This window comes from Schistocerca cancellata, chromosome 9 (genome assembly GCF_023864275.1).
Source record: "Schistocerca cancellata isolate TAMUIC-IGC-003103 chromosome 9, iqSchCanc2.1, whole genome shotgun sequence".
NCBI lineage: Eukaryota > Metazoa > Arthropoda > Insecta > Orthoptera > Acrididae > Schistocerca > Schistocerca cancellata.
Window position 1 is genome coordinate 174,107,948 of NC_064634.1, and position 27,787 is coordinate 174,135,734.

General features: G+C 42.1%; 1 protein-coding gene across 1 annotated transcript in view; it reads left to right on the top strand.

Annotated features, from left to right (window-relative positions):
• LOC126100556 (peroxisome biogenesis factor 2) overlaps positions 1-27,787 on the top strand; it is a 112,057-nt gene that overhangs the window by 54,231 nt on the left and 30,039 nt on the right. The window contains exons 2-3 of the mRNA XM_049911174.1: positions 5,901-6,041; positions 12,244-12,414. Coding sequence (XP_049767131.1) covers positions 5,901-6,041; positions 12,244-12,414 — 312 coding nt within the window. The remainder of the gene's footprint in view (positions 1-5,900; positions 6,042-12,243; positions 12,415-27,787) is intronic.

Sequence of the window (27,787 nt, forward strand, 5' to 3'; positions counted from 1 at the left end):
CAGTAAGATGAGAAAAACACCTTGAGTATCAGGTCCCATGGGTGGGTGGCCCAGAACTTGTCCACCTGTGCCACCCACCAAAATACTGCCATTCATATTATGAGGTTAAATGAAGGTCACACTGATTTGACAACACACACTTTATTATATTTTAAACACAAGCAAAAATTTCGGTTTGAGCCTAATCACACTCTCTCTGTTTCCACATTCATTCACGTAACACTGTTTAAACTGAGTTAGTTAAAGCTGGTAAATTCCTTAGGGTCGCTTTGATTTTAAGAATCATTCTTGAATTTCTAAATAACTTGTGTTTTGCAAATTAATAACTTTTATACACAACCCTCTTTATGAAGGCTCAGGTGGGTCACCAAATATTCTGCACTACCTCTATTAATACTGAAATGGTATTATGTTGCTAATATTAGTCTTTCCACAAAACTAATTCACTTTTAAATGCAACCATGTGGGACACGAGCACCCAGATCTACCCTGCAGGCCTGCTCAGGCTCGACTGATTTACTTGGCTTGCTCAGGCTCGACTCATTTACTTGGCTTGCTCAGGCTCGACTCATTTACTTGGCTTGCTCAGGCTCGACTCATTTACTTAAGCACCAAATCAAATGGCGGTGCCAAGCCACAGTCTTCTAACATAGTGGAGCTTCCCTATCAATGACATCTACTCACTGGAGTAAAGGTGTGTAATGGTAGATTTGACCTGTCTGGGGCAGTATTGATATTTGTACCCTTACATCTTGTTGAACCAATACTGTGACCTCCTCATATTTTATTACCCTTACATGGCTCAACAACATTTACTGAACACAAGTGACTTCTGTAATACAAATTAAAATTGTCTATTAGTCCATCAACCAAACAGTAATAGTTCTTGGTGCTATATTTATTTGAGCCACAATACAAATTAACACAGACAGTTCTGGATTGAATTGATTAAAAAAATCCAAACACTACATAGCCAATAAGCAAATGTTTATTAATCAAAGTTCCATTAAGCCTGCCAGTGGTGGAAACCTCAAGTTCATAATTTGTATCACTATGAACACAGTAAACAGTCATGATGGTCGGAGCCTGCAGGTAGAGGCAAGTCAAGTAACAGCAACTGGGAAAGAAACTGCCACCATGTGACCTTATATTTGCTCACTACAGAATTTCACTTGCCTGGCTGGCGATATCAGCACTGCCTTCACTGCAAGCAGCCATGCTTGACATGGATGACATTACAAATATCTATATCTCCATATATTCTATTTGCATGTCCAGTTGGGTCACTTAACTTCTAAACTTGAGCCACAGTTCCCCTACATGCTCCTGCTGAGAGCTGAATGTCTCAAGTGCTGCACAGGTGTAGAACAATAATACTTCAGATGTTTTCAAGTGGGTGACGTCTTATTTGTTACCATTAGATATGATATCTTTTTTATCGTGAGTGAGTTTCTGAACTATCTGTTGTAGGTTGTTTTCAGAGAAGGCACGTAGTATTGTTTAACAGATTGTCCTGTGGTGCCCACTCTTACAGAACCATAATGATCCCAGTTGAATGTTTGATGATTGTCAGCTACAGTGATGACAGTATTATTGGGGAATGTATGCACTAGGGACTGTAGTTATGCAGCTTCAATTTGGACTTGAGTTTCTTGTCTTCTGTGACAAATACACCACATCGATTTCCCATTAGCCTTTTGTGTTGATATACTTACAGATTTATCCCAAAAATCTCACTGCTGTCAATTTTGGGTTTTGGATGGCTTTCTGTGCTTTGTATTATGTGAGCCCACTGATTTTGTGCCTCACCATGTGTCTGTGTGTGTGTGTGGGGGGGAAGGGGGGGGTCATTTCTTTGAATCTTAATTGCCCCTCTGAGCCATTGAGACATTTTTAAGCCTATGGTGCAAGTCTAGGAAGTTGCAACCTAGCATGTCAGAGTCTCTGGTTCATTCCTTCATGTGACTGAGAACTAGTGGTCTGCTATCAATTCTGGGACAATGTTTCAGATTGTGAAACAGTGAAATTCCATGAACTAGGCTGTTGTTCTCAACCTTCTCTGCCACTAACTGGAATGATGCAAGTATGACATCAGAGTCAAGACAGCAGGTACAACTTATTCCATTGTATTACAATCTGCAATTGGTTGCACTCTTTTCCCTCAGTAGCTGCTAAAACAGCCTCTTCAGCATGGTGAATGGAGTCTTCAGACATAAACACAGAGTGCACAAAGTGATCTTTCCCATCTCTTTGCTAAAGGATTCCCTTGTTCACTGCATGTTTGAGCTGCTGATAATTAGCAGACCTCTATTCTTTTCAGATAGTGAAGGGAGACGAAAATTTAATAGTCATGGGTGACTGGAATTCGAGTGTAGGAAAAGGGAGAGAAGGAAACGTAGTAGGTTAATATGGATTGGGGCTAAGAAATGAAAGAGGAAGCCGCCTGGTAGAATTTTGCACAGAGCACAACTTAATCGTAGCTAACACTTGGTTTAAGAATCATGATAGAAGGTTGTATACATGGAAGAACCCTGGAGATACTAAAAGGTATCAGATAGATTATATAATGGTAAGACAGAGATTTAGGAACCAGGTTTTAAATTGTAAGACATTTACAGGGGCAGATGTGGACTCTGACCACAATCTATTGGTTATGACCTGTAGATTAAAACTGAAGAAACTGCAAAAAGGTGGGAATTTAAAGAGATGGGACCTGGATAAACTGAAAGAACCAGAGGTTGTACAGAGTTTCAGGGAGAGCATAAGGGAACAATTGACAGGAATGGGGGAAATAAATACAGTAGAAGAAGAATGGGTAGCTTTGAGGGATGAAGTAGTGAAGGCAGCAGAGGATCTAGTAGGTAAAAAGACGAGGGCTAGTAGAAATCCTTGGGTAACAGAAGAAATATTGAATTTAATTGATGAAAGGAGAAAATATAAAAATGCAGTAAATGAAGCAGGCAAAAAGGAATACAAACGTCTCAAAAATGAGATCGACAGGAAGTTAAAAATGGCTAAGCAGGGATGGCTAGAGGACAAATGTAATGATGTAGAGGTGTATCTAACTAGGGGTAAGATAGATACTGCCTACAGGAAAATTAAAGAGACCTTTGGAGAAAAGAGAACCACCTGTATGATTATGAAGAACTCAGATGGAATCCCAGTTCTAAGCAAAGAAGGGAAAGCAGAAAGGTGGAAGGAGTATATAGAGGGTCTATACAAGGGCGATGTACTTGAGGACAATATTATGGAAATGGAAGAGGATGTAGATGAAGTTGAAATGGGAGATACGATACTGCGTGAAGAGTTTGACAGAGCACTGAAAGACCTGAGTCGAAACAAGGCCCCCGGAGTAGACAACATTCCATTGGAACTACTGATGGCCTTGGGAGAGCCAGTCCTGACAAAACTCTACCATCTGGTGAGCAAGATGTATGAAACAGGCGAAATACCCTCAGACTTCAAGAAGAATGTAATAATTCCAATCCCAAAGAAAGCAGGTGTTGACAGATGTGAAAATTACCGAACAATCAGTTTAATAAGCCACAGCTGCAAAATACTAACACGAATTCTTTACAGACGAATGGAAAAACTAGTAGAAGCCGACCTCGGGGAAGATCAGTTTGGATTCCGTAGAAATACTGGAACACGTGAGGCAATACTGACCTTACGACTTATCTTAGAAGAAAGATTAAGGAAAGGCAAACCTACGTTCCTAGCATTTGTAGACTTAGAGAAAGCTTTTGACAATGTTGACTGGAATACTCTCTTTCAAATTCTAAAGGTGGCATGGGTAAAATACAGGGAGCGAAAGGTTATTTACAATTTGTACAGAAACCAGATGGCAGTTATAAGAGTCGAGGGACATGAAAGGGAAGCAGTGGTTGGGAAGGGAGTAAGACAGGGTTGTAGCCTCTCCCCGATGTTATTCAATCTGTATATTGAGCAAGCAGTTAAGGAAACAAAAGAAAAATTCGGAGTCGGTATTAAAATCCATGGAGAAGAAATAAAAACTTTGAGGGTCGCCGATGACATTGTAATTCTGTCAGAGACAGCAAAGGACTTGGAAGAGCAGTTGAACGGAATGGACAGTGTCTTGAAGGGAGGATATAAGATGAACATCAACAAAAGCAAAACGAGGATAATGGAATGTAGTCGAATTAAGTCGGGTGATGTTGAGGGTATTAGATTAGGAAATGAGACACTTAAAGTAGTAAAAGAGTTTTGCTATTTGGGGAGCAAAATAACTGATGATGGTCGAAGTAGAGAGGATATAAAATGTAGACTGGCAATGGCAAGGAAAGCGTTTCTGAAGAAGAGAAATTTGTTAACATCGAGTATAGATTTAAGCGTCAGGAAGTCATTTCTGAAAGTATTTGTATGGAGTGTAGCCATGTATGGAAGTGAAACATGGACGGTAAATAGTTTGGACAAGAAGAGAATAGAAGCTTTTGAAATGTGGTGCTACAGAAGAATGCTGAAGATTAGATGGGTAGATCACATAACAAATGAGGAGGTACTGAATAGGATTGGGGAGAAGAGGAGTTTGTGGCACAACTTGACCAAAAGAAGGGATCGGTTGGTAGGACATGTTCTGAGGCATCAAGGGATCACCAATTTAGTATTGGAGATCAGCGTGGAAGGTAAAAATCGTAGGGGGAGACGAAGAGATGAATACACTAAGCAAATTCAGAAGGATGTAGGTTGCAGTAGGTACTGGGAGATGAAGAAGCTTGCACAAGATAGAGTAGCATGGAGAGCTGCATCAAACCAGTCTCAGGACTGAAGACCACAACAACAACAACATTCTTTTGTTTGCTCCCCACTGAGATGAGACACAACAGACATATCAACAAGCAAAGTGTGCTGCACTGGCTCAATCTCAATTGGGAGACAGCACTTGAAACATGCTAGTTAGCTGGATGGTTGTCATACCCCGAGTTCTTCGTGGTCCCTGTCTGCCCAGTACAGAGCTCCCAGACCTACCACTGACACATCATTAACAGTCATGCTCCTGGAGACGAGACAGTATCCAAGGGAGAGGATAGTATTTGAAGTATATTTGGTATTTCTGGTACATGTCTCTCGGTAGCCCTCCAAACACACCCATCCACAGCAAACTGCAATTGTTTACAGCAGTAAGGGTGATTTATAGCTACTTAAGAACATCCCACACCCAAGAGCGGTGCTCCTAATGGGGCTGGATGTTTTTCTGAACAATAGACAAATAACTTTAAAATAAGCTTCCTGATCCTCTTTTAATTTCTGGATCTGTTATGCTATAAAGATTACAAGTTCTCTTCAAGAAAGGGTGATTTTCTGTAAAAACAAAGAAAACTTGGATTAAAATTTACTGATTACCTTAAGTTACATGTTCGTTGTGTTTTAAACATTTTGTTTTGTTGAGGTTATGCTCACTAACAAACTCAAAACCATAGCGGTGCAAACAGTTTGAACTGCTATTAAAAGGGAAAACTAAGTGGAACATGCTATGACATTTATAATATGCATAGAACACACTATTGTACCACAGTAGTCAACTATGTAAGAGCATCTCTTTCTGTTGTGAAATTATTATGAAATTAGGAGTCACACTTTCTGTAATTGCACAATAGCTTGATTAGTGCATCTATATACTAGGAGTGGCAGATTTTATAGTTAATGAATAAGACACATTATTTACAGGTTTATGTGTTTTAATTGCATTTCTGTTTAATGCGTGTAAGTCTCTTATATCAGTGTGTGCTTATATTCTGTGTAAGTTTCTTGATCTTTTAAAATAATACTTGTTTGTGTAGTACAGTAAAATATGTATTATAGCTTATGATTGAAGACTACACAACTATGCGTACCTACTTAAGACCTGTAACTGATTCATGTTGCTTTCTCATATTTAACAGTTGGATGCTGTGGACCTTGACAAAGAAATTGCAGCAGTAATGAAAAATCAGATCTTGACAGTGACAAAGTTTATGAAGGTTGGATTCCTTGGCCGATGGGAACCAGAAATTGAGGCCGCTCTTAGCTACATAATTTGGAAGGTACAGTTATTTACAAACATACAGGGTGGCGCAGGATAAGTCACCTGATTTGTTTCATGAATGACACATTTGTTGTTGACAAGATTTGTAAGTTAATGATGTAGAAATAAAGAGTACAGCTTGGAAATGTAACTTAATGAACCACATGTTCAATATGACTGCCGTTTTGGTTTACAACTTCTTCAAGCCGCACACATACATTTGTGATGACTTTCCGACACAAATCTTCGCAAATGGCATGGCATAACTCTACAATGACAGCCATAAGTTGCATGGGGTTTTCTGTGGTACATCTTCTCTTTGAGGAACCCACAAAGGAAGAAGTCACATAGTTTAATGTCCTTCTCTGTGCCAATATAATGCTGTTTGTCGCCGTGGTCAGTAACACAATCTTCATCTTTTGTGCGACCGTCAACCGTACTTTGTCCACCATTGTGGCAACTGAAATGGTGGACTCACAACAGAAGCAATGAACTTGCAACAACATCTGGCATAATTTCTATGAACTGCACGAAGTTGAGCGGAAAAAAAAAAAAGAAAAAAAAAAAAAAAAGAAAAATGACACCCTGCCTGCCTATGAGATGTTTTGAAAAACCTACTTGGGCTTCACTACACTTGTTCGTAACTTTGATCCTGATGCTCATAAAATTATTCTTGAAAGAACAAATACATAATACTAAATAAGGTATTGTGACACACCATTAATTAATCTTTCAACAGGGACTGACAGAAAAGTACATGTATTGAGTTTGCCCCTGACAATGGAAACTGGAGCACTGATTTCTGGAATGATAACCATGTGAGATGAAGGCACCATGTTATTAGGGCCATTATTTTGAGACATTTTTCTACATAAGCAACTAATCACTTGGTGCTCCATCTGCCCCCTCCCCTCCCCCCCCCCCCCCCCCCCCTTCTTCGTATTTTCCCCTGGAACACTTTTTCTCATCTTAAATTTTTCCTACTAATTGTGATATGCACTTTATACAGACCTTGCACTAGGATGCTCCTTTCAGCTACACTGAAGAGCCAAAAAACTGGTACACCTGCCCAATATTGTATCGGGCCCCAGCGACTACGCAGAAGTGTCACAACAGGATGTAGCATAGACTCGACTAACGTGTGAAGTAGTGCTGGATGGAATCATGCAGGGCTGTCCATAAATCTGTAAGAGTGCAAGTGTGTTGCATGGCATCCCAGATATGCTCATAATGTTAATGTCTGGGGAGTTTGGTGGCCAGCGGAAGTGTTTAAACTCAGAAGAGTGTTCCTGAAGACACTCTGTAGCAATTCTCGATGTGTGGGGTGTCACATTGCCCTGCTGGAATTGCCCAAGTCCATCAGAATGCACAATAAACATGAATGGATGCAGGTGATCAGACAGTACATGTCACCTGTCAGAGTCGCATCTAGACATATCAGGGATACCATATCACTCCAACTGCACATGCCCCTTACCATCACAGTGCCTCCACCAGCTTGAACAGTCCCCTGCAGACATTCAGGGTACATGGATTTATGAGGTTGTCTCCATACCCATACATGTCCATCTATTTGATACAAATTGTAACAAGACTCATCCGACCAGGTAACATATTTCAAGTCATCAACAGTCTGTCGGTGTTGACGGGCCCATGCAGTCATCAAGGGTACGTGTGTGGTGTTCGGCTCTGAAAGCCCATATTGATGATGTTTCATTGAACAGTTTGTATGCTGACACTTGTTGATGGCCCGGCACTGAAATTTGCAGCAATTTGTTGAAGGGTTGCACTTGTGTCACATTGATTGATTCTCTTCAGTCATCATTGCTCCCATTCTTGCAGGATCTTTTCCCGGCCCCAGCAATGTCAGAGATTTGATGTTTTACAGGATTTCTAATATTCACGGTACACTTGTGAAATGGTCATATGGGAAAATCACCACTTCATCGCTACCTCGGAGATGCTGTGTCCGATCGCTCATGCACCAACTATAACACCAAGTTCAAACTCACTTGAATCTTGATAAGCTGCCGTTGTAGCAGCAGTAACTGATCTAATAACGTTTTTTGGGGGTGCATTGTGCTACCACCTAATGTCAGGTACTCCATATCAGCGACCTCAGTGGTCATTAGACATCGCGAGAGAGCAGAATCGGCACTCCGCGGAACTCACAGACTTTGAATGTGGTCAGGTGATTTTTTGTCACTAGTGTTGTATGTCTGTATGTGAGATATGCGCACTCCTAAACATCCCTAGGTCCTCGGTTTCCAATGTGATAATGAAGTGGAAACATGAAGGGACATGTACAGCACAAAAGTGTACATACCGACCTCATCTGTTAACTGACAGTTGAAGAAGTTGTAATGTGTAATAGGCAGACATCTATCCAGACCATCACACAGGAATTTCAGACTGCATCAGAATCCATTTCAAGTACTATGACAGTTAGGCAGAAGGTGAGAAAGCTTGGATTTCATGGTCGATCGGCTGCTCATAAGCCACACATCACGCTGGTAAATGCCAAACGACATCTCGCTTAGTGTAAGGAGTGTAAACATTGGACAATTGAACAGTGGAGAAACATTGTGTGGAGTGATGAATCACAGTACACAATATGGCGATCCAATGGCAGGGTGTCGGTATAGCGAATGCCCAGTGAATATCATCTGTCAGCATGTGTAGTGCCAACAGTGAATTTCGGAGGCGATGGTATGGTCATGTTTTTCATGGAGGGTATTTGCACCCCTTGTTGTTTTGTGTAGTACTATCACAGCACAGGCCTACACTGATGTTTTGAGCACCTTCTTGCTTCCCATTGTTGAAGAGCAATTCAGGGATGGCGATTGCATCTTTCAACATGATTGAGCACTTGTTTATAATGCACAGCCTATGGTGAAGTTGTTATACAACAATAACATCCCTCTAATGGACTGGCCTGCACAGAGTCCTGACCGTAATCTTATACAACACCTTTGGGATGTTTTGGAATGCCGACTTCATGCCAGGCCTCACCAACCGACATCGATACCTCTCCTCGGTACAACGGTCCGTGAAGAATGCTCTGCCATTCCCCAAGAAACCTTCCAGCACTTGATTGAATGTATGCCTGTGAGTGTGGAAGCTGTCATCAAGGCTAAGGATTGGCCAACACCATATTGAATTCCAGCATTACTGATGGAGGGCGCCACAGACTTGTAAGTCATTTTCAGCCAGGTGTCCAGATACTTTTGATTCATAGTGTATCTCTGTATTTGAATCCAATACTGCCCAAAACATCACACTTGTCATTTATCTGCTATGCTCCTCAACAATGAAGGTGGCCTGAACGAAGTCACCATGGGAGTTTTTAACACAGATGTAGGCACCCTATGAAGCAGGCATTAAAACAGGACTCTTCTGGAAAATTCCCACAAGAGCATGCCACTCAAGTTGTCATTACAGTCTGAGATATTCATCATTTCTGGATAATGGCATGCATGCCACACAACACAAACAACAAAATCTATTGCCAGGGATAAAGCTTTATGAATCTGTACAAGAAGTATCTGTAAATTAAGTGTTGATGATATGTTTTGTATATGGATTAAACAGCACGGAGATATTACAGAATTTTAAAGTATATATCTGATTCTAAATACAACACACTGATCTTGTCAAAAGACAGGAAATGATTTAGTCTTCTATAGTGATCCTGATTCTTCAATGCAGTATCCTCTGGGTGCCCAATAGACTGTGCAGCTGTTGTGTCAGCTTATGTAAAGTGCTGTCTTTGCGCCTGCTGCTAAGATCGGTGATTCTGACAAGTGCAGCCTTCTCCTAACTTATATTACAATGAGTAAACAAATAAGAGATGTTTGTCATGCTAAAAATGGCACATATGTATATTTTCTGTTAATAGAAGAGTTCAATGTGGCAAGTGTCTAATTGTCACCAGACTGCATTAGGCACCTGAGAGTTTGTCAAGTTATTGACATTTAACACACAGGCATTTACCACTTTTGGTTAGAGCCAAATACTGGGGCACATCATCCTCAAACTCATGTGAACACTGGGCTTTACATGGACCACTGTGTCATGATTTAGTTTAAACTATCACCACCAAGATCAAACACTGTGATGCACAAAATATGGATGACAAGGGCTGTCACTGGCTGGATTGGATTGTAATAGCAAATACGCAGGCTGCAGAACAGCTGATCTCTCGTAAATGCTACACATGACAGTAACATGCGAGCAGTCACACTATCTAACAATATCTTTATGCTGTGGAATAGAGAAGCCATTGTCATTAGAAATATTATAAATGATAACAGATTGTCTGTTGATTTGGAGGAAGGGGACTAAACACTGAGATCATCAGTCCTATCGGATTAGGGAAGGTTGAGGAAGGAAATTGACCATGTCCTTTCAAAGGCACCATCCCAGCATTTGGCTGAATTGATTTAGGGAAGTCACAGAAATCTAAATCAGGATGGCCAGATGCAAGTTATTATAAATGTACTTGCTCATGAGTGTGTTGAAATGCAATGTATGATTGAGGATGGCGATGGCTTTCATGTACAGAGAATGTTTATGTCAGATAGAATGGAAACCTGGATTTAACTGATACCATTTCACTTTGAAAATCGCTTGTACACCCAATTGTTGACTACTGCATCTTATTTGAAGGGTGTGTGTGTGCAATGTAGCAGTACTCCTGAATCATAAGATAGGTCTGTTAAATGCTCTGCAGGCACAAGGGTAGTTGCCTGATACCTAGTCTCACTCACGACTCTTTGGCATAATCAACACAGCTGAATTGACATCAAGATGAATGTGTATGACTTGGACCTCACTCAGCCTGTTTCCCATGTACTGCAGGCAACTGTTGAGCAGTCATGGATCGGTATTGCTTCCCACCAGTTCAGTTGTCTTCCTGAATTTATATCACAAGTTTCCCACACTCATTAGAGGAAAAAAAAAATTACGTGAAGCAGGGGTGCAGAGATATGTCTTCACCTGTATTCACATCATCATTTTATTTCTGCCTGTACTTTGATAATGTAAATACAGTGTTCACTGAAGTAAACAATGCCATTGTTCAGTACTTCGGGCCACTGCAAATGACACAACTTTTATGCAATAATAATTAGTTACAACAGGTATAACGCTAGGTGTGCAATAAAAACCTGAGGCTGTCAGCAAGATCTAAAAGATAAAAGAATTTATAACAATCTGTATGCTTAAAATTACGTGAGAACATGATTCCTCAAATCATTGAACTACTGTGTAGATCCTGACATATTATATGCAGACTTCTATTTCAAGCTAACACAGATTTTTCTCTAAGCATGATATGCAGAGCCAGTTTAAGGCTCAATGGACACAAGCTGCCACCTGGGTTGTCAAGCTGAGAGGGGTGCCAGAAGCATCACAGCTGCAAGATTTCTTTACAGGATATCTAACAATTAGTAATGACCGCTTGGGGCATCTACACTGAAGGTCAAAGAAACTGGTATAGGCATGCATATTCAAATACAGATATACACTATGCAATCAAAAGTATCCAGACACCTGGCTGAAAATGACTTACAAGTTCATGACCCTTTTACTATGTACTGAGAATAAACTGAAAGCGACCTCTATACCGTGGGGGTTTTACAGCTCCTCATTCAGTCAACTCCACTCGACGTATTTTATCATGACAATGTCTGGCCACATGTGGTAAGCAATGACCAGGCGATCTTCAAAGACGGACTGGTACTACCGACTCCTTTACTTGTATGTTCATTCATTGATATGTCTGGGATGTGATTGGTTGGCAACTTGACATAGTCATCCAACAACTACTGTTGATGCTTTGTGTACTTGCATGCATACCACCTGGAACAAAATCTCCAGGACTATATCCAGCTCCTCTTTGTTTCCACACTATGTTCTGTAGAAGCTCTGATTGCAGCTTGTGATTTCTTAATTAAATACTGAATTCTCAAAATCACAGATCATTACAATTATAAATGTTATCATTTGTGTGTTGTTATGTATGTAATCTTTGATATAGGGTACATGAGCTTAAACTAACTAGTTTACACTCATGTATCTTCCTTGGTGTTGCAGTTTTGATAAAAAAATTGTGTATATTATTAAGTTCTATATTTTGTATATCTCAGTTGAATATTTACATCACTACAGAGAGTCATTTTGGTTGAATTTGTTTTATTGACTGTATCTTCCGTTTGTAGCTATCTGTTGAGAAGAATCACACTACTTTTGGTATGCAATTATTGGGAACAAGATTTGCTGGTCAACCTAACAGACAGCGATTGGTAATGTTGGCCGTATTGACTATTGGTTCACGTTACTTCAAGCATCGCTGGCCAGATATTTCCAGGCAATGGAAATTGGGACCTCAGGTGAAAATAATGTAACTAATAATATAACTAAATTTCCTTCCATAATATCTATTGATAATTTACTGAATGACCAATAAAGTTTGTTGGTATTGTTCTGCTAACTGTGATTTTGATAGATGGAAGAAAACCAAACTGGAACAGAAAAGTAGCAGATGTATTTGTTGACTGCCTAGCATAGCAGCAAGTGAACTGAAGTCTAGGCCATAATGGCAGCATGTCCTTGTTTATGTATGAGAAGACAATGAGATGGTGACATTGTATGATATGGCAGAGTGCTCTTGTTCTAAACACCTAGCAACAATTAAACAATGAAAAGGCAAGGATAAAGGATAGATATTGCTACTCATCATATAGAAGAAATGTTGAGTCACAGATAGGCACAACAAAAAGACTGCTACACTGTTAGAACTTCAAGTTTAATACATATATTTCGGAACGACACAACGACACATATAAGTCACAGAGTAAGTTGACATGTGTACACATTAGCATTCGAATAAGCACTGAGTCCCAGTCTAGTGGCCACTGCTCGGCTGGCCGCTTAGATGGCGCAGCTGCTTCATGGCTGGCAGACAGCGCCGCACATAGAGGACGCGCGTAATTGCGCGGCGGCACTTTGAATGATTGGCGAGTCACAACACTTTTCCCCCCTTTAAAATTGTTGCACTGGTCTTGATGGAGGTTTCCTGGAGATGGCTAACGTCCATAGGCGTTGTTTGACTCACCGTAAAGTCTCGAGGAGGAGGCTTCCCGTACGGACGGAAGTGTCCCCGATGATAACGGGTCGAGATCACAGGAGATGTAGGGGTCGAATCTGCTGGGGCCCCATGCACCAATCTGCCCGTTGCGGCAAGTCCAGTTGATATGACAGGAGACATGGGCGATGCGTCGGCGTCCGTTGGAGGAGGAGGCGAGTAGATGTGCTCTGACAGAGGATGGTCCTCCGGTTCCTGCATGGGCACGTCTCCTGGTGGCGTCCATTCTGGTGCTGGCATCCGGATGATGGTGAGAGGGCTGTGTTGTGAGTATTGAGAGATGCCAAGATCCCGAGCATCAGGTGGAGCCAAAGGTGGTGTGGCGGCATTTGGAACAGGCGTTGCTGGCACCCGAGGCCGAAGCTGGTCCGAATGACGCACTGCAACACCCGTGTCCATCTGGATTTCATACAGGCGTCTGCCACGGTGTCGTAAGATGCGGCCCAGGCTCCATTTTGGCCGCCTGCCATATCCCCGTACCCAGACGAGGTCGTCGGCGGTGAACCGGCCAAGTGAAGGGACCCGCGGCCGTGAGTTGGGAGGCCGCAGAAGATGAAGTAGCGTGCGGGGCTGTTGGCCATGTAAGAGCTCAGCCGGGCTGTGGTCGCCCATGGGGGTGAAATGGTAAGACGCCCTGCATCATCAGCAGCAGAAGAAGTCAGAAGTTTCCGCATCTGAGCCTTAAATGTGCGGACCAGTCGTTCAGCTTCACCGTTGGATTGTGGATGGAACGGCGGGGCCGTGACATGCGTAACGCCGTGACGAGCACAAAAATCCGCAAATTCGGAAGAGGCAAATTGCGGGCCATTATCAGTAACAAGAGTAGAGGGGAGGCCTTCCAAAGAAAAATGCGGGCGAGAGCACTGGTGGTTGCCGCGGTGGTAGGTGACGTGCAACGGACAATGAAAGGAAAGTTAAAGTAGGCGTCAATTACGAGGAGCCAATAAGTACCTAAAAAGGGTCCTGCAAAGTCAGCATGAATGCGCTCCCAGGGCTTCTCAGGCGAAGGCCACGGTGACAAAGATGACTTTGGGGCAGTGGCCTGTGACGCACAAGGGCTGCAGGCAGCGGCCATGTGTGCTATTTCAGAGTCGATGCCAGGCCAGTACACATGACGGCACTCCAGAGATTTTGTGTGAGACACACCCCAGTGCCCTTGGTGAAGGAGGCGCAAGACCGAAGCACGCAAAGATGTAGGTACCACAACACGCGGCGAAGCATTGTCAGTGGAGAGGAGGATAACACCATCCCTAGCCGTGAGGCGGTAGCGCAAAGTGTAGTAGTTCCACAACGGATCAGAAGTCTTAGTGGACGGGCGATCTGGCCAACCCTTCTGAATACAGCGTAAAGCCCGGGAGGGGTTAGGGTCAGAACCCGTAGCAGCCGCCAGTCTGTCCCCAGTGATGGGGAACCCGTCCACAACCCACTGCTCGGCAACATCCAGGTGGAAACACAAAAGTTCGTCCCTATCAAATGCCTGATCAGGACCCATGGGAAGGCGAGACAGAGCATCAGCATTCGCATGTTGAGCCGTTGGCCAGAAATGAATCTCATAATTGAAACGGGACAAGTAAAGAGCCCAACGCTGGAGGCGGTGTGCAGCCTTGTCGGGAAGTGACGTTGATGGATGAAACAAGGAAACAAGTGGTTTGTGATCGGTAACAAGATGAAATTTTGAGCCATAGAGAAAAACACCAAACTTATGAAGAGCATAAATGATGGCCAAAGCTTCTTTCTGAATTTGAGAATACTTTTGTTGGGCATCCGTGAGCGTTTTGGAGGCATAAGCAATGGGTTGTTCTGAACCGTCAGAAAAACGGTGCGCAAGGACTGCACCGACCCCGTATTGAGAGGCATCTGTGGCAAGAACAAGATGTTGGCCAGGTCGATAAGTAGCCAGGCACGGGGCCTGTTTCAGCATAGTCTTCAACTTCTGGAAAGCCGCTTCACATGACGCGGACCAGTGAAAAGGCACGTTTTTATGCAACAGGCGATGCAATGGCTGAGCCACCGAAGCCGCATATGGTAAAAACTTGTGATAGTATGCTAGTTTCCCCAAGAAGGCGTGCAGTTTCTTAACAGATGTAGGGCGAGGAAGGGCATCGATTGCAGCGACAGTTTGTTGAAGCGGACGAATACCATCCCGAGAGAGTTGAAACCCCAAGTACGTGATAGATGCCTGAAAAAATTGTGATTTCTGAAGATTACACTTAAGACCGGCAGTCTGTAAGACATGAAAAAGTGTGTGGAGATTTTGAAGATGTTCTTCAGAGGTGGAACCAGTGACAACAATGTTGTCCATGTAATTGATACACCCAGGGACAGGGAGCAATAATTGTTCCAAGAATCGTTGAAAGAGAGCAGGGGCGATAGCAACCCGGAATGGCAAGCGTTGGTATTGATACAGGCCGAAAGGCGTGTTAAGGACCAGAAACTGCCAGTAAGCAGCGTCGAGAGGAAGTTGATGATAAGCTTCTGACAGGTCAATTTTAGAAAAATACTGGCCTCCAGCAAGTTTAGTGAACAGTTCTTCAGGACGGGGCATAGGGTAAGTGTCGATGAGGCATTGAGCATTTACAGTGGCTTTGAAATCGCCACAGAGACGAATATCACCATTTGGTTTAGCAACTACAACGACAGGAGAGGACCACTCACTGGAAGTGACAGGAAGCAAGACCCCTGAAGCAGTGAGACGATCCAACTCCCGTTTTACCCGATCACGAAGGGCCACAGGAATGGACCGAGCCCGAAAAAACTTAGGCCGAGCAGTGGGTTTGAGCGTGATATGAGCTTTAAAGTCGTTTGCACGGCCTAATCCAGGAGAAAAAAAGGGACGAAAATGTCGTCGACATGGAATCCAGTTGAGCATAAGGAATAGCATCAGAGACAATATTGACAGAGTCATCTATGGAGAACCCAAAAACGCGAAAGGCATCGAAACCAAAAAGATTTTCTGCGTAGCTCTGGTCGACCACAAATATGGGAACAGTGCGAACGATGGATTTGTAAGATACCTCAGCATTAAACTGTCCCAAGAGAGAAATCTTCTGTTTATTGCACGTCCGTAATTGCCGAGTGACACGGGACAGAATTGGAGAACCCAGCTGAAGATATGTCTGAGAATTAATTATAGTGGCAGCAGAACCGGTATCCACTTGCATGCGAACATCTCGACCAAGGATTTGGACAGTGAGGAATAACTTCCGTGAAAGGGAAGAAGTGCAATTGACAGACAACATAGAATCAGACTCAGCGTCATGTTCATGAACATCACGTATGCAGTCGGATTTACAAACGGAAGACCCATGACCTTTCTTTTTGCAATTGTGACACACAGCTCAACGTTGGGGACAATCCTCGCGTGAATGTTTCGTAAAACACCGCGGACATGAAGGAAGTTGCTGGGGGTTTTGCTGCAGTTTCTTAGTGGTTTGTTTACGGCTAAGTCGAGGCTGCACGTGGGAGCGCACTGTGGCCACGTCGGCCGGCGGGGACGCGCTGCATGCGTCGTCAACAGTGCACAGAGGTTGTATTTCCCCAACATCACCCCACGCTTCTATTTGCGCCCCAGCGGCGCGAGAAATTTCAAAAGACTGCACAATGGAGAGAACTTAATCTAGAGTCGGATTCGCCAACTGAAGGGCACGTTGCCGAACTTCTTTGTCGGGCGCCGACCGGATAATAGCATCCCGTACCATGGAATCGGCATAGGATTCTTTGTGAACGTCAGTAACAAATTGACACTTTCGACTGAGGCCGTGAAGTTTAGCAGCCCAAGTGCGATAGGATTGATTTGGTTGTTTTTGACAATGATAAAAGGCAACACAAGAGGCTACCACATGCATTTGCTTTTGAAAATATACAGACAGAAGTGAGCACATTTCAGCAAAGGACAAAGACGCAGGATCCTTCAAAGGAGCCAATTGCGACAACAACCGAAACATTTGGGGTGAAATCCATGAAAGGAACAGAGACTTACATGGTTGTTCGTCCGTGACATGAAATGCCAAGAAGTGCTGTCGAAGATGTTTTTCATAATCAGACCAGTCTTCCGCCGTCTCGTCGTAAGGAGGAAAAGGAGGTATAGCCAACGATGAGAAACGCCCCGCATTTGACGCCGCGACAAAATCGCGAATCGCTGCTGTTAGAAGCGTTTGCTGTTCAAGGAGATTTTGCAATAGTTGCTCGACAGTAGCCATGGAACCCTGTGAGTCAACGGTGAAAAGAAAAAATCCCATCCTCATTGCCAATTGTTAGAACTTCAAGTTTAACACATATATTTCGGAACGACACAACGACACATATAAGTCACAGAGTAAGTTGACATGTGTGCACGTTAGCATTCGAATAAGCACTGAGTCCCAGTCTAGCGGCCGCTGCTCGGCTGGCCGCTTAGATGGCGCAGCTGCTGCATGGCTGGCAGACAGCGCCGCATGAAGAGGACGCGCGCAATTGCGCGGCAGCACTTTGAACGATCGGCGAGTCACAACATACACATTTTAGCTTTTGGCCAAGAGACCTTTGTCTGAAGTGAAAGCACACAGGCACAACTTGTGCACACATGACCGCTTCTCTGGCCACTGTTGCTGGGGTGAGTTGTGACTGTGCTTGATGGGAACAGCAATCTGCTGTGGTTGGTGGGGGTAAGGAGGAAGCATGGGGTGGCGAGTGGGGGCGGGGGGATAAGCAGGGTGGCTGGGCGAAGGTGCAGTGCTGCTGGTGAAATGTGTGGGGACATAGTGTGTAATGTTTTAGGTGAGCTAATTTAGGCACACATTTAGGCAAGCTAATAGGCCACCCAGAATTGCTATGAGGTAAGGTGTATTTGATGTTTGACTGAACATCAACAGGCGAAGGTATCAGGGCGTATTGTGGCAGTTCCAGCCTCTGGCTGTTGTGATCAGCATGAACGAGTTGAGGTACAAAGTCTAGCAGTGTTGGCGGAAATGGGGAAAATCCTGAAGCTGGGAATTTAGATGGCTGTTACTCACATGGTGTTTGTGCAGGAGATGCCCCAAGGAACCCCGAGTTGTCAGGCAATCTTAAAGATGGCTGAATTACAGCTCTTTGAGATTCAACAATAACTCACGTCAAATATTAATGCAAATCTGAATACATTTGTGATCTCAGAAAAATGAGGTGCATCCAGTGATACAGTATCTCAGTACCTGTAAAACAACAGAAATTTCATAGTAAATAAACGTTTAATCAATGAACTATGAATTAACAACTTTTGTTTCATGTGATTTCAACACATGATATCTCGGATGATAGCATTGCACTATAGCTATTATCTCCAAAAGCTAGGTAGCTGTATCTATATTATTTCTTGGTTTATAATGTCTTTTATATCTTTTTAATTACACAAATCTTTGTCAGAACATCGTATTCTCCACATTTACACAGCAAATGAACACAGCATCAATACCTTATATCTTGTCATACTTGTGTTTTTATTTAATGAATAGTTTATTATTTTGTCAGTAACTTTATTTAAATGTTGGTTGCAAGTCATATTTAAAAAAAAATGTTGCTAATTTAAAAGTGATCAGTGTGTTAGTGGACAGCACATTTGTAAAGAGAACCAAAAGACGCTTCTGGCAAGCAGGCATAAATAATTGTTTATGTCATATTTAATGACAATCTGTGGTCATTTATTGTGAGCACCTTTGTACAAGAATACTGACTTATTTATGGACAAACCTTTATTTATATTTATTTTGAATTTTTTGAGTGTGACTGAATATTTATAACATTTGTTTATTTAAATATTGTTGTGATATATTATTTCAGTAGAGGAAAGTGGTCATATTGAGTGACATCATGTCTTTAGACTTAAGAATGATGTGTTATTTTTTGTGGCGACAGCCTTCAGACAATGGAGAAGCAGACAGTAGCGGAACACTAGGGGAGTCATGGGGAGACTGGGACTTCTCATGTGAAGAGCTCAAGAGAGCGATTCTAGACACTTTATGTCGAGTTCTTGAAGAAGGCAGACCTGCCTGCAGTAACATGCACGATTTGCCATATAAGTGATCGATTATGGGTGATGAATGGCAACTACCATACTTTAATTTCTCAAGGGACTTCATATTTCGAGAGGTCTGAATATGTTCCAGACTAGAACTCTTAGCAATTTCTGCTTGATTTACAGAACTGAGAATGGGCAGAGTATGAGCTAATTTATAAATCATCATGTTGAACCCTGAACTGTTTTAAATTGGTAAATACTTCATGTACTGTGATTATGAAATGGACTTAGTTTTTGCATATTTTTGATGACTACTTAGCTTGAGGATTTTGCTATCATTCCTGTAAAGCTCTCAGCATAACTTTACTCCATTTGATAAGGCTACTTTCTGCCATATTTTAATTGAATATCGTAGGACCACTTCTCATTTACTTGCGATGTCCTTTCTTGAATAAACCCTATTTGACATACTTCCCTGTTGTCTATAGCAATTACAGATGTTAAAATATAACCCTCATTATTAAATTATTCATTTACTTTTATTTTGTATTTCTGTGTCTTTTGTTAACTTGCAATTCTAACCAATGCGTAGACTGTTTTACTGCAGGATCACAGCTACAGGTTGTTATTTGCAATGAATAAGCTACTGGGCATGAAAGCAGATGTGCACGGCTCGAACATATGACTATTTCAACTATTTTTTCAAACAGGGCTGTGCATAACCCAAGTACCTAAGGTACAAGTAACCACAAGTAAAGATGCAACTGTTTTGCTCATATGGGATACTGTTCAGGAAGAGCAGCTACACTATCTGTAACTGTTAGGTATCATCACAGTTTTCTCGTTGAGGATATGACTCTAATCCCTTCAGAATTGCAATTGTAATTCTAATCTGTTACAATATTCTGTGATCTAGCTCCTTGATTGATGTCGCACAGATATTCATCGGTTATGACAACAATCAGAAAGGAATTCCACAAACAATTAAATAATTCATGGTAGTTAGCTATAATTTTCAATATGTAACTGAAACTGTGTGACATTTGGTTATAGGTAATAAATAAAGGCTGCCAGTTCATAAGTGAGCAAAAGTTATTAATCCTTAAGTGTGAAGGTAGACAGTAACTGAACAAAATGCACATGCATGAGCTTGAATGGAAAAGTTGTGTATGACTATATGTCCTTGAGTGAATTTTCAATGCATTGAAAAGCTTTATAATTGATAATATAATACAATATAAAATAATATAATATAATATAATATAATATAATTAATAATATTATCATTAGTTATTAGGTGTTAGTAACACATGATGTGAGATGCACTGAGTGACATTGTTCATTGTAATGCTATCTATCATCAGGTTTTGTGAAGCAAACTCCCATGACTCATCACTGTTTTATAATAGATATTACTTCAAAAAAGGCTCGTAATAGCTCCTAACCACTTGCAGTGTCATGAATGACCAACGCTGGAAAACCAATGCTCTTCAGCCGTCAATATGCCTCTACCTACGGGATGCACATTACATAAAATAAGAAGTAAAGCTATAATAGTACATGTGATATGAATTGTTTACCTTTTTGTTGTGCTGACTAATAAAAGTCATTATTTTGAAGTGAAGTGTGCCATGTGTTAAGTACCTACAAAGTGGTGACACTGACCAATCATGAAACAGTTTCTGCAGCAAAAAGCAGAAATGGAACAATTGCAGTACCAGTTATGACACTAGCAACAACTGGTACAACAGCAGCAGCAGCAGCTACTCTGTGATCAGTGGGTGAGATGGCTGTGCTACAACAGTGACACAAGACACAGCTTTGAACAAGGCCAGAAGCAGAGAGACCACACTTGGCAAAACTGCAAGAGTCGCTGCAGTTGCGCAGCCAGGAAACTTCATGTTCAACCATCCCGACATTCACTGCCACCCCTTACTGGTGGCGCCCAGCACCAATTCTACTTGTGCTGTGGGTGCAGCCCAGCCTGCACCCGTCTGCACCCACAAGGTCGACCAGTCTGGTTACCTGCTACCATTCCCTGGGACTGTCCCAACAGTGCAGGTGAACCATACAGCATTTATAGCACCAGCCCTCTGGAGCGATTTTCCCTCACTTTGGTTTTACACACTGAAAGCTATTTCGTCACCGCTGGGATAACGCAAGACTCCACCAAATGCACATGTGGTGGCTCTACTTGACAGCTGCTCTACCAGTGAGGTTAGCGACATAACCACAAACTGATGCCTCCAGGAAGTATGAGTACTAAAAGGTGAGCTTATTCAGTGGCTTCCCTCTCTAACAAGCAATGCTTAAGATAATTGTTGCAGAGGGAGGAAATTGGCGATAGGAAGCATCACAGTTCCTGTGACACCTTCCCACCTTCGACATACCGGATGTTATGGACCCACTCATGCAATCCCTGTGGATGTCTCACTTGCCAGAGAAACATCACACTCTATTCCTGGTAACGCAAGAAGTGAACTTGGGTCAGATGGCAGAGTCACAGGCACAGTAACTGAGGCCACCATTCCGCAGATGTTTACTATAATGCCCACCAGAGACAGACTGGACGACATCATCTCGTGGCTTGATGAGTTGATAAGCCCTTGGCTTATACAAATGATGGAACTCCATGCCATCACATGGATGATTTAGTGGGCACTCCTTGCACTTGCTTGATTAGAACTGGTGTTTTTAATGTCATTTTGGCAACAGGACATGTAGGCGCAGATCGTTGTGTTTTCATGCTCATGCTCTCATGCTCAGCAGGAAAGTCTGCCAGCAGCACTGGCCTGGACAACTTCTGCAACATTTACTGGTAACAGACAGGACGTCTTAGGCGCAGTCTCTTGTGGGTACCAGACTGGATGTAAGTGTGTTTCCAAAGTGCTCATTGTGTCAGACATGACTGAATGCAAATGATTACTTAGCCACTGCAAATGGTTTGCCCATAGCTACATATGTACACTTTTCAGTTTGAACATTGGTTTATGAAGTTCAGTCAAGTTTAGTTTTGTAGTCACAGGCACAACTGGCACTATAATCAGGCTGGATGTCCTGTCGTTCAGTGAATTTATTCTGGATGTAAGGAACAGCTCCAGTTTGGGCTGGGTTAAGTCACTGGATGTTGCATGCCAGCACTGTGAGTGCAGCAACTTGTTGGTACACTTCCTCAATATGCCACTGCCTCTGGTGCTTCTGCCAAATAAGTTCCCATCAGTGATGTGACCTGCTGGAGTGTTGTAATTACCTCACCACTCGAAAGCGCAACACATCAGGACCATACTCAATCCTCCTGTTTCCTCAGGCCCCAAGTGGCTGACCCATGATAAACCGGGCATAGCAGAAACAGAACTTGACTAAATTATCTGAGCAGGCATGGCACAGCCATCAGAAAGCAACTGGGCCTCTCTTCTTCACTTGGTACCAGAGAAATTGGATGGCTGGTGACCCTATGGTGATTGTAGAGGACTCAACACCCAGACAATTGCCAACAGGTACCCTTTGTGCCACATCAGAGATTTTGCTTGTACCAGTTGGCAGGACAAACATTAGATCTGGTGAAAGGTCCTGGCAACACAGGACTGTCATGACCATGCACTTTTCACGTTTGAATCCCCATACATCTCATATACCTTGCAGAATGTATCACAAGCTTTTTAGTATTTTATTGATAAAGTTTTGTGGGAATTGGACATCTGCTTGGCATACATCGATGACATGTTGGTTGCATCATTATCCTCAGAAGAACATGAAATAATGTACCCATAGTTTTGCAAAGGTTTGATGACTACAGAATCCTTATGTATCAGGCTAAATGTTCCATGGGTGCTGACATTCATTGGATTTCAGCTTTCTGCAACCTGTGTTTATCTGCCAGTGGAGAGCATTACTACTCTTACAGCTTATTCTACCTTGTAACTGTGTGCAAAGTGTGTTGCTGCTTGGGGATTATAAAACTTTTACCCCGACCTGCTGAAGTCTAGCCATCATTGCGTGCCATTCTCGCAACATGCAAAATGAGTGTGGTTCCACACCTGTACTTGGACTGATGAACTCCAGGCAGCATTTGGGACCTGCCAGACAAGCCTCAAGCAAGCTACACTCCTTGTGCACCTGTTCGCTGACACCCCACTAGCAATTTTCTCAGAACTTCATTATGTGCTTTCAGTGCCATGCTACAACAGAATGTCAATGGGCACTGGCAGCCTCTCGCTTTCTTAGCCAAGAAGATTACAGAGAAGCAGTTCTCTTGGCCACTATTTTACACAGAAGTTTTAGCAGCCTATGAAGCAGTTAGATGCTTCATATATACGGTGGGAGGGCATCCCTTCACAATATGTGCAAACTATCGACCACTGACTTTATTTTTGCAGCCTCAAAATGACTATCCTCAGTGCAAATCAACAACCCATATTTTATTTGGAAATTTACAACAGACACTCACCACCTTAGTGGTTCAAAAAACATCACCGCGAATACCTTGTCTAGAGTGGAAAGCATTTCTACAACTGTGAATTTTGGCAGCATGAAATGATGATGAGGAGTTAAAGGACCTGCTGAAAGGCAAAGACTGGCCTGCAGTTACATCACATGCTACTGCCAGGCATTGCAGGGTTGATATACTGCAACAAATCAGCATTCCAACAGTGGCCATTTGTACCTGCTCTTCTACCTGGAATGGTAGCTACGAGGGTGATAGTAACCCTTCCAAAAGCACATAATAACATGGCACTGTGAGCTCTGCACAGAAGTTTTGGCATCCCGGAGGCACAATTTTTACACATTCACCTGGATTTGGGGATTTGGGAGGATCACTCCAAGCTGTGTGTGTAACACCTGGTACTGTCTATGGCAATTGACAGGTACACCAGGTATTCCCAATGGAAACACAAACTGCCAAGAACCTGAGGTGCACCTTCACCAGTGGTTGCATTTCACATTTTGGCTGTCCCCAACAAGTGCCTTCTGACCAGAGAAGCAGTGGGAGGCAGATATCTTTTGTACAATGGCATGATTGTATAGGATGCGCCTGGCATGGACTTACCCAAATCACACAGCTACAAATGGCATTTTGGAGCACTTACACAGTTTCTTGAAGGAAGCTATAGTATGGCACATGACAGATTTGTGGATCAATGCGCTCCTGGTAGTACTGTTATGATTGTACAGTGCATTAAAAGAAGTCCTGCATGTCACCCCAGCAGAGAGCGTTTATGGCAAACCTCTGTGTCTACCAGGAAAGTTTTTCAAACAACAACCTGGCCTTGCGTGCTCTAATGAAGATTTTCTCACAGAACTCTGGAAGCAAATGGAGACCAGGAGACCAAGTGGAACAACACTGCACAGAAAACAGGCTGCCTTCATTTTTAAAGATCTACAGTGATGGAGTACTTCTTCCTCTGATGCAGCCCACTGTGTGGAGAATTGCCCAAGGCCCATATGTAGTAATGGAATGCAATAATAGGACACTCACTCTCTGCTTTAAAGGAATAGACACAGTCAGTTGACTGGTGCAAGCCAGCCTACCTAAGTACAGAAGATGCCGTCAAAATGTAGGTCACCACTGGGCGCAGAACACAGGCCATGCTGCAGGTGCAACAACTGCAGTGTCATCTGGGGCAGTGCCATTTGCCTTGAAATCAATCAGTCACCATACAGTCATATGTAGCAGTCACTTTGTAACACCAGCCGACCCATTATCATCCAGTCACAACAGAAATGCAGTATGGAAGAAAAGTGTGATTCTGTTTCGACCCAGAAGACATTCACAGTTCAATTCCGTAAAAATATTTTTTTTCTCTTCCTTGTGGGAGTGTGGTCTAGTGACCTCAGCCACATCTGTCTGTCAGCAATGTCGTGTCGTGTGTGTGTGTGTGTGGGGGGGGGGGGGGGGTTACTTAAAATGCCTTACATAAAATAACAAATGGGACTATAACAGTACATGTGAGACCAGTTGTCTGTCTCGTTGTGCTAACTAATAGAAACATTATCATCTTGAAATGAAGTGTACTGTTTATTCAGTACCTACAATTTCATTAACATTTTGGAGACTGGCCACTTAGAAGAACATTGGGCCTACGAAACTGGCCATTTATGCCGTTATTTAAAGAATAACTGTAACTTACATGGAACAAGTGTGGCTTATTTGTAGCAGAATTGCAGCAAACTGTGAAACATAAAGAATACATGTCAAAATTATGTCAGAGTAATGATATTGGCTCAGCCATTCATGACAGCAGCTGTTATATTTGCTAATGTTTCTTTCAAAATAATTCCAGAAATTGACAACATAAGGCAGTACGAGTCAAGGGACAGATAGCGAGACGTCTGTAATTTGTTCTCATATGAAATGAGTCCAGTTTTTGAGTGATCAGTGGGAGGCACTGAGAAAACCGCAGCCCAACCTATACTTGAGCACAATCTTTTTAACACAAAGTTGTGGCACAAGCTATGCTCAGGATTGGTCTCCAGAGTAGAAACTAACAACAAAAACTTTGGGGCAACCAATATATGAAAGTCAAAAATACATGACACATTTGAAAATGCACAACAAATCTCAAGTCACTTCAGTCAAAACTGAATATTCATTTTAATTTACCAGTCATTTGAAGTAGCTTTTATTTTGGACTGCTTTTGATTAGCTACTGATAAGATGCAGTATAAGCACTAAAATGTGCAATGAGCTTTAGTAAATTATTACTGCATCTAGTTTCATGAACTGATTAAATTTAAATTAACAGCCAAGTGCAATTAAATTCCTCTCAGTTGCAATAATATTCTCTCTTTCACTTATGATTCACTTGAAAGTGATGATGAAAATGTAGGGTATTGCTGATGGTTAGCGAGTAGTGATAATCTGTAGAACTCAAGTTAATTAAACGATTATAAACACTGCAGTGTTCAAAATGTCGCGTCTGTGCTGGCAGGTCTTCTACATAACTAAGCAGCTAAATGGCGTGATCTTACTTTGAGGTGAGTTTCAGGTGGTATGACATTGTGCTTATGGTTAGTAATTAACGACAATAGGCTCTTCGTCAACAATGAGGGACTTTTAGTAAAGTGAAGCTATATGGCTCCAGAGATCTTTTCAAGTCTCGAAAATGTATGGTATATATGGGAAGAGAAGTGACAAATGAAATTTTCAGTCTGCATATGTACATCATAGACGTTTGAGACTTGAAAAGGTTTCTGTAGCCACATAGTTTCATTTATTTAAAGCATCTATGTGTAGGTGTCAGGCAGGATTGCAGTTTCTTTTGATGCTGAAGTGCTATTCTAGTGCAGCCGGAGAGCCTCTACAGTGCTGTTCAATTTTAGGGTGAATACCAAATAGACTGAGATGTGAATGGGAATTTACACTGAGGAGGGAGGCATGCTAGGGTAGTCCATGCAGTTGTGTGAAGCCAATGTGCCAGAGTGACGTAACAGTTACTGCTTCTGCCTAGTGAGTGGAAGACCAAGGTGTAACTCCCAGCTTTGATACAAATTTTCATTCATCTCTTCAGTCTGTATATATACAACTTTTAATAATTTTGGCCACACCAGACTCTTTCTCTCATTCTTCAGTTACCAATTCTTCTTGCATTTTTAGTACTGTGACCAGCTACGTGCACGGTCATCCATTTGCAGTGCTTTGCCATACTTAAAACACCATTTTGACAATACACACTTCAGTGTGCACTTGAGTGTCGCCATGCTGGGTGCATACTTCACCACTGGTAACTTGCAGCTAGAAACCCAATCCCTTCCAAGCCCCTTCCCCTTCTTTCTCTTACTGTCTCTTATTATTACCATACCTGAACCATATTTTTTTGAAATTTATACAATACAAATATCCCTGACATTGCCAGTCTGTCCACCACAAAGTTTCACAATATTATTTTCCAGTGGTTTTTCATAAACACATTATGGTTTTTTAAATAGTGAACACTAACAAAATTAACAAGGTAGATACATAGCTAAGAAGTTACGTAAAAAATACAGAATTAATTAATTGGTAATTGTGAGGCACTGTGTTCTAGTGTTATAAGCTTTCCAAGGATTTTGCCTGTAGGGCAATTCGCAGGTATGTGCTGTTACTGTTGGTCATTGTATTAAGAGGATAATACCAACATAATATTTTTGATTGTCTGGGTGGCATACCTGGATTTCAGAAAAAATCTTTAGTCTTACGGACACATGCTATGTTTGTCAATTGTTGGGCAATATCAGTGTTACTGATTACATAATGAAAAAAAAAGGACAACTTCTACATGGTGACCACTGATCCACTAGAAATTCCAATGACATAATAGGGCTCTCCGGAAGTATTAAGAAAAGTGGATTCCTCTTCTTTTCTCCATAGTTATGTATGAATTTTCACAACGGTGAATTACTGTGTTTTGTTTTTTGTCAGAAACATTTCTGTGCAGTAAAATTCAAAAGGAGAAGTGGAGGACCAAATTCTTTCCTGGAATGGGTTTGCAGTAGCACTTTGTCTTGTTTTGTTATGGAAAAAATAGACGATTTTTTTTAACAGGAGTAGACAACCTGCATTTTGTGTGGGACTAGCACTTCTGAAAAAATGAATGTGGTAGGGAGTTTGGCTCTTCCATTGACAGAAATAGAATTAAGTTGTTAAGTTGTTTAACAGAATCAACACTAC